Source organism: Chaetodon trifascialis, chromosome 19 (genome assembly GCF_039877785.1).
Source record: "Chaetodon trifascialis isolate fChaTrf1 chromosome 19, fChaTrf1.hap1, whole genome shotgun sequence".
Taxonomy (NCBI): Eukaryota; Metazoa; Chordata; class Actinopteri; order Chaetodontiformes; family Chaetodontidae; genus Chaetodon; species Chaetodon trifascialis.
In genome coordinates, this window is record NC_092074.1 from 22367525 (window position 1) to 22381480 (window position 13956).

Sequence of the window (13956 nt, forward strand, 5' to 3'; positions counted from 1 at the left end):
AAACGTTCAGCTGGTCCCAGTTCAGCCACAGTTTGTCCACTCAGACGAACGAGGAGTGAAGGCAGATGTTGTTGGCAGAGCGAACAAAAGCCTCATTTCAGACAGATTTCTGTGGCGGGGATGTAACGGCCTGATCGAGGCCGCGGGGTCGGCGCCCTCCAGGGCTCAAAAATCCTTTTGTTCATCAGATTCTCTGTTTTTATCTCTTTTTGGTTCAACGCCCTGAAAGCAGGAATGTGCTCTGCTTCGTGTCAAAGTGTTTACGTCTTTCAGTCGCTCATGTTTTCAGTTCTTTGGGGGGGAAATGAAGAAACCACGAAGTTCTCGGAGCAGCTCGACGAATCGCGTCGCTCTGAAGCTTCGGTACCACGTGGCCTACGAGAGTCCGTTCAGCGCTGCACGCTCGCTTCACGCTCGCACGCGTGATGTATCATAAGGACGGCCCAGAAAGTCCAGTCAGGCTTGGACTTGATTGGTTTTCGGATTGTCCTGTTGAGGCCTTCAACGAATCACAGCTGAGAAGCTTGAACTCTCACATCGCTCGAGTCCAGTTTGGCACTCAGAAACATATCAGAGCCGCAGGGTTCAGAGCGCTGAGCTCAGAGCAGACGCTGTCAGAGCGGCATCCAGAGAACGTTTGGTCAGTACGACCGCAGGCCTCCAGCACTGACCCCAGACCAGCTCCACTCACAGAATCAGGGGTTACTCAAGGGCATCTACAGGGAGTTTAAATCCACGAATTCAAAACAAAACACTGTTTTCCCCAAAATCAAGCACAAATATTGTCTTTGTTCAGTGAAGCTGCTGCTGGCGACTCGACAGCTTTGGCAACGAGAAAGCACCAAGTGTGAAAGACGCGCTGGAGGCCGCACGCTAAGCTCGAACGAAAGACGGCGTCCGAATCAAACGTGGCTGGAAACAAAAGCTTCAGATCTGCACAAAGATTAACTCAACACGTCCGTTCAGCGTCGAGGATAAACGAGAGCCGGCTGAAAGTGAATCCTGCAGCTTTAACTTCACATCAAACGGAGCAAAGATGATCTTACGTATCCAAAATTTCGGGAAACACGTTTTACTTCTGTTTTGGTCACATCAGGCGGATTTCAGGAGGCTCGTCCCTGAATCTGGTCTTTTGATTGTTTGCTGACTTTTCTTTGAATGTTTCTCGGTGTCTTCTGCAGAACGAGTGCATTTTGCTGCCAGCTGAACACTTTGTCCGAGCTATGCACGCGCCGCGTTTCAATCACAGTCTTCCACAGCTTGAACGACGGAGGAGGAAGGTGTTTGCAGCTTGACCTCCAGCTTTCTTCTGTGCAGATCGAACCTGGTTCAAGGTGCTGAGAGACGGAGCTCTGACCACATCTCCAGCTCCGCCTGTTCACGTCTGTGTTGAAGGTTCAGAGCTGATGTTCCTCCAGGCTGGATGTTCGGTAGAAGAAGAAGCACAACGCCGCTCTGCTTGTGGAGCGTTTCCTGTCGAACTGACGCAGTTTCATGTGAAGACATGTTGGAGTACTTTCTTCAGGAAAGACATCTTGTATTTTTGGAGCTTCACAAATGGAGACTCAAGGACCTAAAGTTGATAAAACTGCAGTTCTGGGATTTTACCCGACAACAGTGAGAAACTACCTGACGGACTGTCAGAAGGTCGAAGGTCCAACCTGAGCTGAGTCAGTCGAGACTCCAGTGACGGACAGTTTCTCTGACTGAATGTTTGTTTTTCTGGGTTTGTGTTTGACTTCTGGAATCTGTTGCTTTGGTTTCTTGATTGTACTCGATGGTCTTTGTGATGGCCTTTGATTTGTTTCCAAAGTGCTGACGCCTCTTCCCTCTCACTGTAAAACGTGCCGTTCTGAAATCAGACACTTTGCTTTGCGTTTTAACGATCAGTGTCATTCTGCGCCGCCTGGTGTCCTTTAAACTCTCCCCACAGCCGACCATCAAACAGGGTCTCTAATCACTTAAAAAGTTGTACAATGATATAATGAAATTCTAGTTTTTTGCTGGACAGAAAAAGAAAAGCTCTGCATTTGTGCTGAACTGACGATTCAATCATGTTTTCCTCCTTAAAGCCACATTCAGAGCCACATGCCTCCAGAGCCGCTTTAATCCCATCACTTAAATATGAGTCTTTGGTGAGCTGTTCGGAGGCGTCACTCGTGCGCATTGTGCAAAAAAGAAGTTCTATCTGTCACAGTTGTATTAACCAATGAGGTGGGAGCTTTTCATCACTCACAGCAGCTCTTCCTGTTCCTCTTCCAACGTGCTCTGAAAACATGTTCTGCTCTTCAACGTTGCTGCGAAGGACAAACGGACCGTCAGCACAGCACAAGACGAGCACAAATCTGGTTTCGTGTGTGTGTGTGTGTGTGTGTGTGTGTGTGTGTGTGTGTGTGTGTGAGAAAGAGAGCGGGAATCGAACCCCAAACCACTGTAACAGGATCCAGCCAGCGTTTTAATGATCCAGCAGAGCTCATTGACGGGACTGACGGGTTTCATGTGTGGAAACACTGCAGAGCCCTGAAGAGCTGACACGCTGACACACACACACACACACACACACACACACACACACACACACACACACACACACACACACACACACACACTCTCCTGCGTGCCGTGGTTTCGTATCCTGTGACGACGCATCGTGGCGATCATGTGACCCTCAGTCGTTATTAGCATCGGTGTAAGTGACAGCAGCTGTTTTTATGGACTGTAGCAGCATGTTGCTCTTTTAATAAATGATCTATGTTTGTACCTGCGCGCTCCTCTTCCTCTCTCACCTGTCAGGTATAAATACATCACATGTATTTTTCAAGTACTCATACTTTCATCAATGTTGACTGCAGCTACTTTGCAAGATGTTTATTTTGCAAAATATACCTGAATACATGTTAATCAGCCAGGACTGATATTTTTTATTAAATTCTGATATATTTGAGGTTTTAGTTGTTTTAAAGTTTATTTCTACACTCTGAAATGTTCTACCGAGCTCATAAATCTCTAAACAAATTCAAAGGACCCTTTTTAAAAAAGGTTTTGTCTTCATTTTAAAAAACTAATGTGGGCTAATGTAGGCTGATAATATCAGACGTTTTAAAACTCATTGATATTTGATCGATTACTGTACATGAAGCAGAGCAGCTACAAATACCTGAGGCAACCATGAAGTACTTTTACTGTAAAGTACCTCTCAGTATAATTTACTAATATAAAAAGTCTGAATTCAGGATTTTTACATCGTGGTTGTGTACTTTTATTCATTTCAGTGTAATATTGATAAAATATTACATCATCAATCAGGGGAAGCGTGCTGAAGGTAAAACAGGAAGTCAGCTGGAACAGTTCAGCAGCCAATCAGAGGCCGTAATGACGAGCGGTCTGAATATGAAGAGCGACGAGGAAGAGGAGGAGGAGGAGGAGGAGCACGAGGAAGCTGCACGAGATCTACTGTTTGAATTCCTCTTTGGATGACAGTGCTGCACACACACACACACACGCACGCACGCACGCACACACGCACACACACACACACACACACACACAGCCTGATAAAGTAATCTGCTTACGTTCCACTGCAGCTGCGCGTGTGAGTGTGTGTGTGTGTGTGTGTGTGTGTGTGTGTGTGTGTGTGTGCGTGCGTGTGCGCGTGTGTGTGTGTGTGGCTCATGGAGGCAGCAGATTTATAGAAATAATCCTTCATTTCTCATTTATTCAGCAGTTTAGGGATTGGAAGGCTCACCTCGCTGTGTGTATGTGAGTGTGTGTGTGTGTGTGTGTGTGTGTGTGTGTGTGTGTGTGTGAGAGTGTGTGTGTGTGTGTGTGTGTGTGTGTGTGTGTGTGTGTGTGTGTGTGTGTGTGTGTGTGTGTGCATTTTCACCTCCCCTCTGCTGTGACGATCGCCTCACTTTCCACCTCACATCGAGCCTGAGAGCGAAAGACACTGGAGTTTGACTCAGCTGACCATCCAGGAACAAAAGCTTAACACACTCGACACCTGTGGCCACACCCACCGGTGATGTCACAGTGGGATGAGCGCACCTGTACGTCACAAGCTGAAGAGGTAAAGCGAAAATCACAGACTGTATGAAACATGGTGTTCACCTCCGTGAGGCTAGCTGTCACTCAAAGCAGCCACGCCCATAATCAGGTCTAGTGACCCCACCACCACCTGTCCGTCCTCGCTGCTTGTGGACAGAAGACATGAAGACACGGACCAGGTCCAAGCACAGCTCAGCATCTGCCCACTCACTCAGCATGAAGCCAGCGAGGGGCGGGGATCGAACCGCCGACCTTCTGATCAGCAGAGGTTCACCAACAGACGCTGATGAGCCAATGAGCTGGACAAAGAGACAGCATTAAGGTCATACCTGCGTCCTCGTCCAGGTGGGCTGAGAAGAGACCGGCATCAGTGACAGAGATCCTGAACCTCGTCCAGTCCAGATTCAGAGGATCACAACGCAGAATGAGACCCGAACACCCACAGAAGCGCCTCCGTCCACTACTGCAGCGTCCTCCACCTCCTCACTCCTCATCCACGTGTTCCAACAGTCGTTATTCTCCAAACTTTCAGATTTGAACGATCAGCGTCCGTTCATGGAGCTCACTGGTCACCACACAGCGCTCTGCTGCCATCTACAGCTCACAGACGGGACGGCGAGGCTGTTTCCTCTGCAGACACACACTGCAGACACACACTCTGCAGACACACACTCTGCAGACACACACTGCAGACACACACACTGCAGACACACACTGCAGACACACTCTGCAGACACACACTGCAGACACACACTCTGCAGACACACACTGCAGACACACTCTGCAGACACACGCTCTGCAGACACACTCTGCAGACACACACTCTGCAGACACACACTGCAGACACACGCTCTGCAGACACACACTGCAGACACACTCTGCAGACACACACTGCAGACACACGCTCTGCAGACACACTCTGCAGACACACACTCTGCAGACACACACTGCAGACACACGCTCTGCAGACACACACTGCAGACACACTCTGCAGACACACACTGCAGACACACGCTCTGCAGACACACTCTGCAGACACACGCTCTGCAGACACACACTGCAGACACACTCTGCAGACACACACTGCAGACACACTCTGCAGACACACTCTGCAGACACACACTGCAGACACACGCTCTGCAGACACACTCTGCAGACACACGCTCTGCAGACACACTCTGCAGACACACACTCTGCAGACACACGCTCTGCAGACACACACTGCAGACACACACTGCAGACACACACACTGCAGACACACACTGCAGACACACACTGCAGACACACGCTCTGCAGACACACACACTGCAGACACACACTGCAGACACACGCTCTGCAGACACACACTGCAGACACACACTCTGCAGACACACACTGCAGACACACACTCTGCGGTAAAACCACAAGAGACTAACACACAGCAGGAGGTGGACAAAATAATATGAACAGCAGCACAAAAGCAAACGTCAGTTTGGAAAAGCTGAAAATGAAAAGGCGACTTAGACACTGCAGTCAGTGAAATCTAAGTACGGCCATGTTCAGCAGCAATCTTCATCTACTGAGGAAGACTATGAGATGCTGCTAAAAGCACCATGAAAAGCCAGTAAATGGACTTTGAGGGTCAAACAAACTTCTGTGATTCCTCCCTTCAGTCTGGACTAAAAGACTTTCAGCACGGCTTCTTATTATTTCCCTCTGTCTGCTTTATTTTCAACGTTTAGGAGTCTAAATTTTACAAACTGTGCAGGAAAACATCACACTGAGTTCCTCATTAGAGTTACGTCCTGCGAATGGGGATGACGGCAGCAAAGGTATTGAAATCCGGCCGCAGAACAGCCACGAGGGACTCAGCGAAGCCTGTTGAGATCCGGCCGAGCGCCTTGCTGCAGTGCAGAGCGACGGGCTGAATACCAAGAGTCTGAGTCCTGCACAGTGTTTGTGAGGGGAGAGCCGAGGTGAACGGAGCAGCCATCTGTCACACACACACACACACACACACACACACACACACACACACACACACACACACACACACACACACACACACACACACACACACACACACACACACACACACACACACACACACACACAAAGTGGCTTAAAACGTGGAACCTGTTTGACTGAGATGTGAAAACGTCCTGTTTGGAAACAGAAAATTCAGCCACTTCATTTACAGCTGAACACAAACACCAGCGGCGCCATGACGCCTGAACATGAGTTAAAACACATTACCTCTCCCATCAGACTGAAGACGACAAACTGTCGACTCCCTGCACGACAAACAGCCAATGAGAGCGCGTTCTACAGCCGACGCACACACAGCGAAGACGCGACAGACAAAGAAAACTCCTGGAAAATCAGCAAACGACATAAACACTGATGACAACGCGTAAAAACAACAAATCCTTTATTTACAGTCAATATAAACAAGCAGTCTCCGTCCAAAGTGTTAGAAAAATAGATCCAGTCCGTTTTCTGCTGATGATCAATAAGTCTGAACCATAGTAACCCCGACTGACAGCAAACCGTCAGAAACTAAACTTTGATTTTTAGCATAAATAACGGAAGAGATTTCCCTTCATGTTTCATATGTTTATATTAACAGACTCCAACTGTTCCTCGTCTGAACCTTTAAAGGAGCAGATTCACTCATGTTCTAAATGTTTTTGAACACTTTCCTCGGTGTGCTGCACCGTACAGTACATTGGTGATTCAGGGTTTTTCTCCAAACTGCTCGTAAACAGTAAAAGTGGCTGCAGGGTGACGTCAGCGGCGCCGCGCCTCCATCACCATCAGCAAAGTTATCAAGTACTTCATCATCATCCTCATCAGCAGCACTAAAACTCATAATGTTCATTCTTCAAACGCAGATTTAAAATCTGTCACTTCGTAGATTCGCATCTGGAAACTAAACAGTTTTCAGTCCAAGCGGACGTGTTGAACGTCTCAGCAGCAGGAACAGTTAAGACCGTGAGCGTTGGTGGAGGAATGACTGACGCTTGTACAGCTGAAGCTAACTAAAGCTAAAGCTAAAGCTAAACAAGCCTCAGTGCCTCCAGTGATCAAACGTGTCACAATGACATAAAGAACATCTGAGTGTGGTTTTGGTTCCTGCCGTCAGCCTGACAACAGGAAGTCTGAATGTTTGACATCACCGTCCTGAAGATGATCCGAAAATTAGACACTCGACCTGTTAAAACTGTTAAAAAACGATTTAAAACTTTCAACAAAGGCTCAAACACCTGGACATGCTGCATTCAAGTATTTGTATTTTTAGTTTGTATGTTCCTGACGTCACGTTGAGTTTTGATTATTTAACTGTTTTCAGGATTTTACAGTTTTTCAGGGATCAGGTCTCTTCTGACTTTAGTCTTTCTTCCAGGCAGCTTGTGTGCCGTCTGTAGCTTAGCTTTGATTATTCTCCGTGTTTGATCGAGTTTAAACACTCCCGTCTTCCCTGAGCTCGCTGTCAGCAGTGGAGGCTGAGAGCTGCTCTGATTGGCTGTCCAGCGACCCCCCCGGGTCAGCGCCGGAAACGGAAGCGAGCGAGAAGAGGGAGGTGATCGGACGAGTGACACCGATTGGGCAGGCCTTTGACTTCCTCCAGCTCCGACTGGCCGACCAGCGACAGCCTGCCCAGCAGATCGAGGCCCCACCCACCAGGAAGTGAAGGAGGTGTGACGGAGTCTTTTAACGGAGGGGGGGAGAAGGAGAGAGGGAGGGAGGAGAGGGAAACGAGGGAGGGAAGAGAGAAGACAGAGGGGAGAAAGGTAATGAAAAGAGGAAAAAATGACTTCCTTATGAGGACACATTTTCAGGGAAAGCCTCAAGGAAATGAGTGTGTGTGTGTGTGTGTGTGTGTGTGTGTGTGTGTGTGTGTGTGTGTGTGTGTGTGTGTGTGTGTGTGTGTGTGTGTGTGTGTGTGTGTGTGTGTGTGTGTGCGCGTGTGCGTCAGTACCTGGGGTGTACAGGATGTAATCCACAGTCATGGCTGTGCGGGAGTGACAGGTGGTGATCTCAGGTCTCCCGTCAGGCATCAGGCGGTGCTGATAGGACGACTGCAGCTTCAGGACATGCTCGATCCTCGCTCTGAACACACACACACACACACACAGACAGACACACGCAGACACACACACACAGACACACACACACACACACACACACACACACACACACAGACACACACACACACACACAGACACACACACACACACACACACACACAGACACACAGACACACAGACACACACAGACACACACAGACACAGACACACACACACACACACACACACACACACACACACACACACACACACACACACACACACACGAGCATTCAACAACAGCTTCACAACTTCGAGAGGAATGAAGGAAGAGATGGAAAGAGAGATCGTACCTGAAAGCATCAACAGCTTTGGTGGAAAGATCCTCCACAGACAGATCAGAGATCGCTCCTTCTACTGGGTTAGAGAGGGGGGAGAGAGGGAGGGAGAGGGGAGAGAGGGAGAGAGAGAGGGGGGAGAGAGGGAGCGAGAGAGAAGGAGAGAGAGAGAGAGGGAGAGAGGAAGGGAGAGGGGAGAGAGAGGGAGGGAGAGAGGGGAGAGAGGGGAGAGAGGGGAGAGAGAGGGAGTGAGAGGAAGAGAGGGGAGAGAGAGGGGAGAGAGAGGGGGGGAGAGAGGGAGTGAGAGGGAGAGAGGGAGAGAGAGGAGAGAGGGGGGAGAGAGGGAGAGAGAGAGGGGGGAGAGAGAGAGAAGGAGAGAGGGGAGAGAGAGGGGGGGAGGGAGAGAGACAGGGGAGAGAGGGAGGGAGAGAGAGGGGAGAGAGAGAGGGGAGAGGGGGAGAGAGAGGAGAGAGAGAGAGAGAGAGAGAGGGAAGAGGGAGGGAGAGAGGGAGAGAGGGGAGAGAGGGAGAGAGAGAGGGAGAGAGAGGAGAGGGAGAGAGGGAGAGAGGGAGAGAGAGAGAGAGGGAAGAGGGAGGGAGAGAGGGAGAGAGGGGAAAGAGAGGGACGGAGAGAGGGAGAGAGAGGGGAGAGAGAGAGAGAGAGGGAAGAGGGAGGGAGAGAGGGAGAGAGGGGAGAGAGGGAGAGAGAGAGGGAGAGAGGGGAGAGAGAGGGACGGAGAGAGGGACGGAGAGAGGGAGAGAGAGAGAGAGAGGGAGACGGGGGGAGAGCGATTATTATTACTATTATTATTTTGTAAGAAAACTTTGTCAAATCAAATCAGGTGTTTCAGCTGAAAACAAAGCGCAGACACTGAAACTAAACAAGTGAAACACGTCAGAGTGAAACAAAGTGAACTGAACATGAATCGACCACATTTAAAGGACTGAGTGTAAACAGGTTTTGGACGGTGAGCTCAGCTCAGCACCTGTCGGGCTGCTGGGGGGGGACTCAGCGGCGGGCTTCTTCTTGTACTGACACTTAGAGTCGATTCCCAAACTGTGAGACCAGATCGGGGACGTGAGCAGACGCTGACCTCTGGGACTGGTCTCCTGCCCGGACACCTGCGAACACACATGAACATTCGCCGTTCCGCGTCAGTGCCTCACGGTCACGGCGAGGGCCGGGAAAGCCGTCGAAATGAAGTGTAGTCTGTCAGCCAATGGCAGCAGGCTCACACCTGTCAGCTGACAAACAAACAACAGCGTCGAACTGTTTCAGCACAGACGCGTTCGACTCACCGTGCCGATCTGCAGCCCTCTGTAGTCCAGACAGCCCGTGGTCAGAAAGCTGTACAGCGGACTCCAGGGCGTGGAGTTAAAATCCCCACACAGCACGACCGGATTGGTCGACCCGTCCGGGAGGCGGGACAGCCGGCTGATCTCGGCCAGTAGGATCGCCAGCTGTGCCAGCTTGATGTCGCCGCGGCGAGGGTTGTAGAGGAGGTGAGTGTTGGCCACGCAGATGACGGTGGAGAGATCCGACTGGCCCACAGCGTCGTTGGGTCGCAGCAGCACAACCAATCCCACGTTGTCCCGGTCGAGGAGGGCGTCGCCAGGGCGGAAAAACTCAACGGGATTGGAGGAAAGGAGCGACAGGCGGGAGGATTTAAAGATGACAGCACAACCGTCTGGTTTGGTTCCTGTTCGCTTCTTGTACTCACAGTGGTAACCTAAAACACACACACACACACACACACACACACACACACACACACACACACACAGGACAGGAACATACAAATGAATACAAAAAAGGAGAAAACACACAAACTTCATCATTTCACAAAGAAAACACATTCACTGCAAACACACAAAAACACACACACACACACACACACACACACACACACACACACACACACACACACACACACACACACACACACACACACACACACACACACACACACACACAGAAACACACCTAGCTCCTGCAGTGCTGGTTTGATCTGGTTTTCATAGTGGTCCTGCTGGACTTCTTGCAGACAAAGGATCTAGAAAGAGATTTTCCATCAGGTCTTCAGATCATTAACAATAAGGTTCAGACAGTTTGTGGCCAAAAGTATGTGGACATCCTGATCACACATTTCCTGTTTCATCATGCACTAAGAAACGGTTTTCCCAGTTCGGTGTGGGAGAACTGGTCTGCAGAGAGCCCACCCTAAACCTCTGGGATGAACCGATCCTGCATCCCAGAGAGCAGGTTTTAATTTTTTAAAATTTAGGATGGAACAACGACCGCACACTCAAGTGTCCACATACTTTCGAGCACACACCGTCCATCATTTTGAATCATGTCTCCCGCCGCCTGCTCTGGTGGTCGGTCCACTCACATCAGCGTTGTACTGCTGGATTTCAGCCAGCAGGTTGGGCAGCCGGTGGTCCCAGGGCAGGACGCCGGGGTCACAGTGTCGGTACAGGTAGGCGTTGTCCTGCAGCAGCTCCTGAGACAGGATGTTGTAGGACATCACTGTGAAGTCAAAAGCCGTGCTGTCTCCTGGTGGCTGGATGTCAGTACTGTAGGCAGATGTCTCCCAGTGTCTCTGAAGACCTGAGCGGGACGAGGGAGGAAGGACAAAGAGTTGAGGCCTCAGAGTGGACGCTGAGTGTCCAGGCTGATGACATGATATTCCAGTCAAATGCTCGGACATGTTGCCTGTCAGAACATCCTTGAACGCGCCAAGAAGAAGAACTTTACAACAGATGTACTAAATCTGATGTCTGATCTGTGAAATAAATCTCAGTTAATGGATTAAATATGCATTTTAACTTACACTTCAGAGGTTTTGGGTCTTCCTGCTGTCTGACGGGCTGGCAGGTTCCCGGTGGAGGAGGCTGCCTGTTGGCTCCGGCCACCTGCCAGGGGTTTGTGGGGCCACGGGGCTGGGAGAGGAGCCCCGTCCACTGGTCCCCATCTCTCCCTCTGTCCCTTAACGGCCCCCCTGGTCCTTTCGTCTTCCTCTCGTCGGCTCCCTGCTCTTTAAACCAGGGGTTGGGTGTCAGGATGGGAACTCTGTCCTGTTCTGGTTTTGACTTTGGGGTTTGAGTCCTCGACCTTGCAGGCTGTGGATCTCTGTTTGCTCCTTGCTGATGTGCGCTCCTCCCTCGATTTGGGGTTTCATCTCGACCGGTGCTGTCTTTTCTTTGTCTGTCTTTGTCCGTAGTTTTAGTCCTTTCTTTATCTCTGCTGTTTTCCCTGCCAACATCTTTTCCAGCTCGACCTCCATCTTTGAAGCGGTGGTTCGGTTGAGGGCGACTCTCTGTGCTGGATTCTGGGTGATGGTGTTCCCTTTTGGAGCCTCCATCTTTGCCTCCTGTCGCCCCTGCTGCTCCTCTGTGTCCTTCCCTTTCTTCGCCGCTCCTCTTCTCCTCTGCACTCTTCCTCCGTTTGTGAGGAGGCCCTCTGTCTCTGATGGGCTGCTCCATCATGAGGCCGGTGGAGGTGCAGAACGAACGCCAACTACCGCCACAGTTACCGGGGTTGATGCTCCGAGGGTGTGACGTCCTACCAGAGAAGACCTGACGGGCTGCTGGACGGGGGAGTCGAGGAGGCCAGGGGGGAAATCCCCGCAGTGACCACCATGGAGGAGGAGCAGGGATGAAATGGAGGAGGTAGGAGGAGGAGGAGGCACTGCTGCTCCTGAAGCCGGCCCTGCGGAGAGGGGGGCGGCTGCGGGGAAGGAAGGAGGAGCTGGAGGAGCTCAGCTGGCGGAGGAACATGGGGTGGCTGGAGGGAGACAAAGGGAGACATTAGAGCTGATAAACAGAAAGAGGAGTCAACATGAGGAGCTGAAACGATTATATGATCAATCTTAAACATATCAGCAACTATTCTGATGACTGATTAACTGATTAGACTTTTTTTCAAGCACAAACGTGAAACATTACGTGGAAACAGCTTCTCAACTCAGCTTTTATTGTCTGCTAAACTCCATTTATTTATTATCTGTGTTTCTCTGTAACGTATTAACGGTTTCTCCAGTTGGTGTCACAGCTCATGACAGCTGAAAACGCAATAAACACTAAAATAAAAGCAGCCAAAGTTAACTAAATTAGCTGCTAGCTAGCTTCTAAGTGCGGTTTAACATTTAAAAACCCTCTGAGACCTTTGACCAAGCTTTAAATTCATTTTAAATGTGAATTTCGCTGCATAAACATGGCAGACAACCAAAGAACAAAACTCTTTTGAGAGATAACGTTACGTTTTAAATAAATGCTGCTGTTAAAAGCTGAAACGGAGGCGTTTGTTGTTTTAAAAGCCTCAATCAGATATCGAATGTTAGCGTTAGCCGTTATTAGCCTCACTGATATGAACTCCGCTCAAACATTCATTATCTTTTAATCTTTTCTAGCTAGCTCACGTGAACTTACTTCTCTCTGACATCGTTTACGTTTCGGTTCGGAAGCTGATACATAACACGAAATTATTATCAGCAAACATTGTCGATGTTTTAAACCGGCTTGTGTTTCAACTGCATCCAAAACAAGTCGCAGGTTTGCGTCATCAGACGTCAACGCTTACGTCAAACGTAAGCGCCGTGGAAATATATGATGCCTTCAAGTCCCCTGTCTAAACGCGGGTTTTCGGAATTTACAGTAAAATAGTGTTTCAAGTGGGAGTTGAGGGGCAGAGTAATGACGCAGGTATCAAACGGGCTGCTTAGACAATTTTTTGATACTCGTGCAACACGACGAATCCTAACAGTGAAGTGAAATAAACGTCTCTATTTACCAGTTTACCTCTCTATCTATGGGTCGTCATTGTAGCTGGGTGACAAATTTTAAACCCCCAAATTTCCTTGAGTGCCTAAAAGCAGCACCACGGCTCGCCTCCGCTCCTCTCGCTGGAACTTGGAGTCTTTCTGTTCCGTTTCCTCGCTTTAGATGTTATGACATGAACCAGTGAGCGGACTACAACCACGTCGGTACGGCGCGAACTAAAGCCCGACTGGAAACGTCGTTCATGGCTGTTATTTTTCATCCAGAGCGTCGAGAAATGTCACGATTTCTTACATAGCGTTCGTGATAATCAGTGTTACGACGATTTCCCACAAAACCACGAATTAGATTGAGCTCGTACACGAGGGAGTCTTTTCCCCAGGAGCAGTCGAGAAAGTAATAATGGCGAAAGAAAAAGGTCATCGTACTTACGTAAAGGCGAGCCTCTTCTTAAGGACAGCGGTGCCGTGAGCAGCGGGTTGAGGAGACAAGCTGTCAGCTTCTGCTGTGTGACATTTGTCCTGATTCCGTGTAGTTCAAAGCCGAAGTGAAGCTGTTTGGAGCGGACTGATGATCCGCTGTGTGGCTCGAGAGGAGCGGTGGTCTGAGGGAAGACGGGGGTCCTCTATACTCTCACTCACGCTCCCTCTCTCCGTGTGTGTGTGCCCAGCCCCCCTCCCTTCAGTACATTATGCCTCAATCTGCTGAACTTTCCATATTTTCTGCCTCTTTGGGTTCGTTTTCTTT

General features: G+C 49.6%; 2 protein-coding genes across 3 annotated transcripts in view; one reads left to right on the top strand and one right to left on the bottom strand.

The window, feature by feature from the left end:
* LOC139347268 (uncharacterized) overlaps positions 1-13956 on the top strand; it is a 233030-nt gene that overhangs the window by 30274 nt on the left and 188800 nt on the right. The gene's annotated exons all lie outside the window — the stretch shown is intronic.
* On the bottom strand, positions 6439-13873 carry angel2 (angel homolog 2 (Drosophila)). 2 transcript variants are annotated; one of them, XM_070988176.1, is made up of 9 exons: positions 13642-13873; positions 11265-12217; positions 10824-11041; positions 10415-10484; positions 9730-10160; positions 9417-9552; positions 8447-8507; positions 8006-8136; positions 6439-7734 (listed from the first exon to the last, which is right to left on the bottom strand). In XM_070988176.1, exons 2-9 carry the CDS (start codon positions 12208-12210, stop codon positions 7571-7573), a joined length of 2157 nt encoding a protein of 718 aa, XP_070844277.1. In that variant the 5' UTR covers positions 12211-12217; positions 13642-13873; the 3' UTR covers positions 6439-7570. The 2 variants fall into 2 exon arrangements, with proteins under 2 accessions (XP_070844277.1, XP_070844276.1); XM_070988175.1 differs by having other exon boundaries at positions 8447-8510; positions 13642-13863.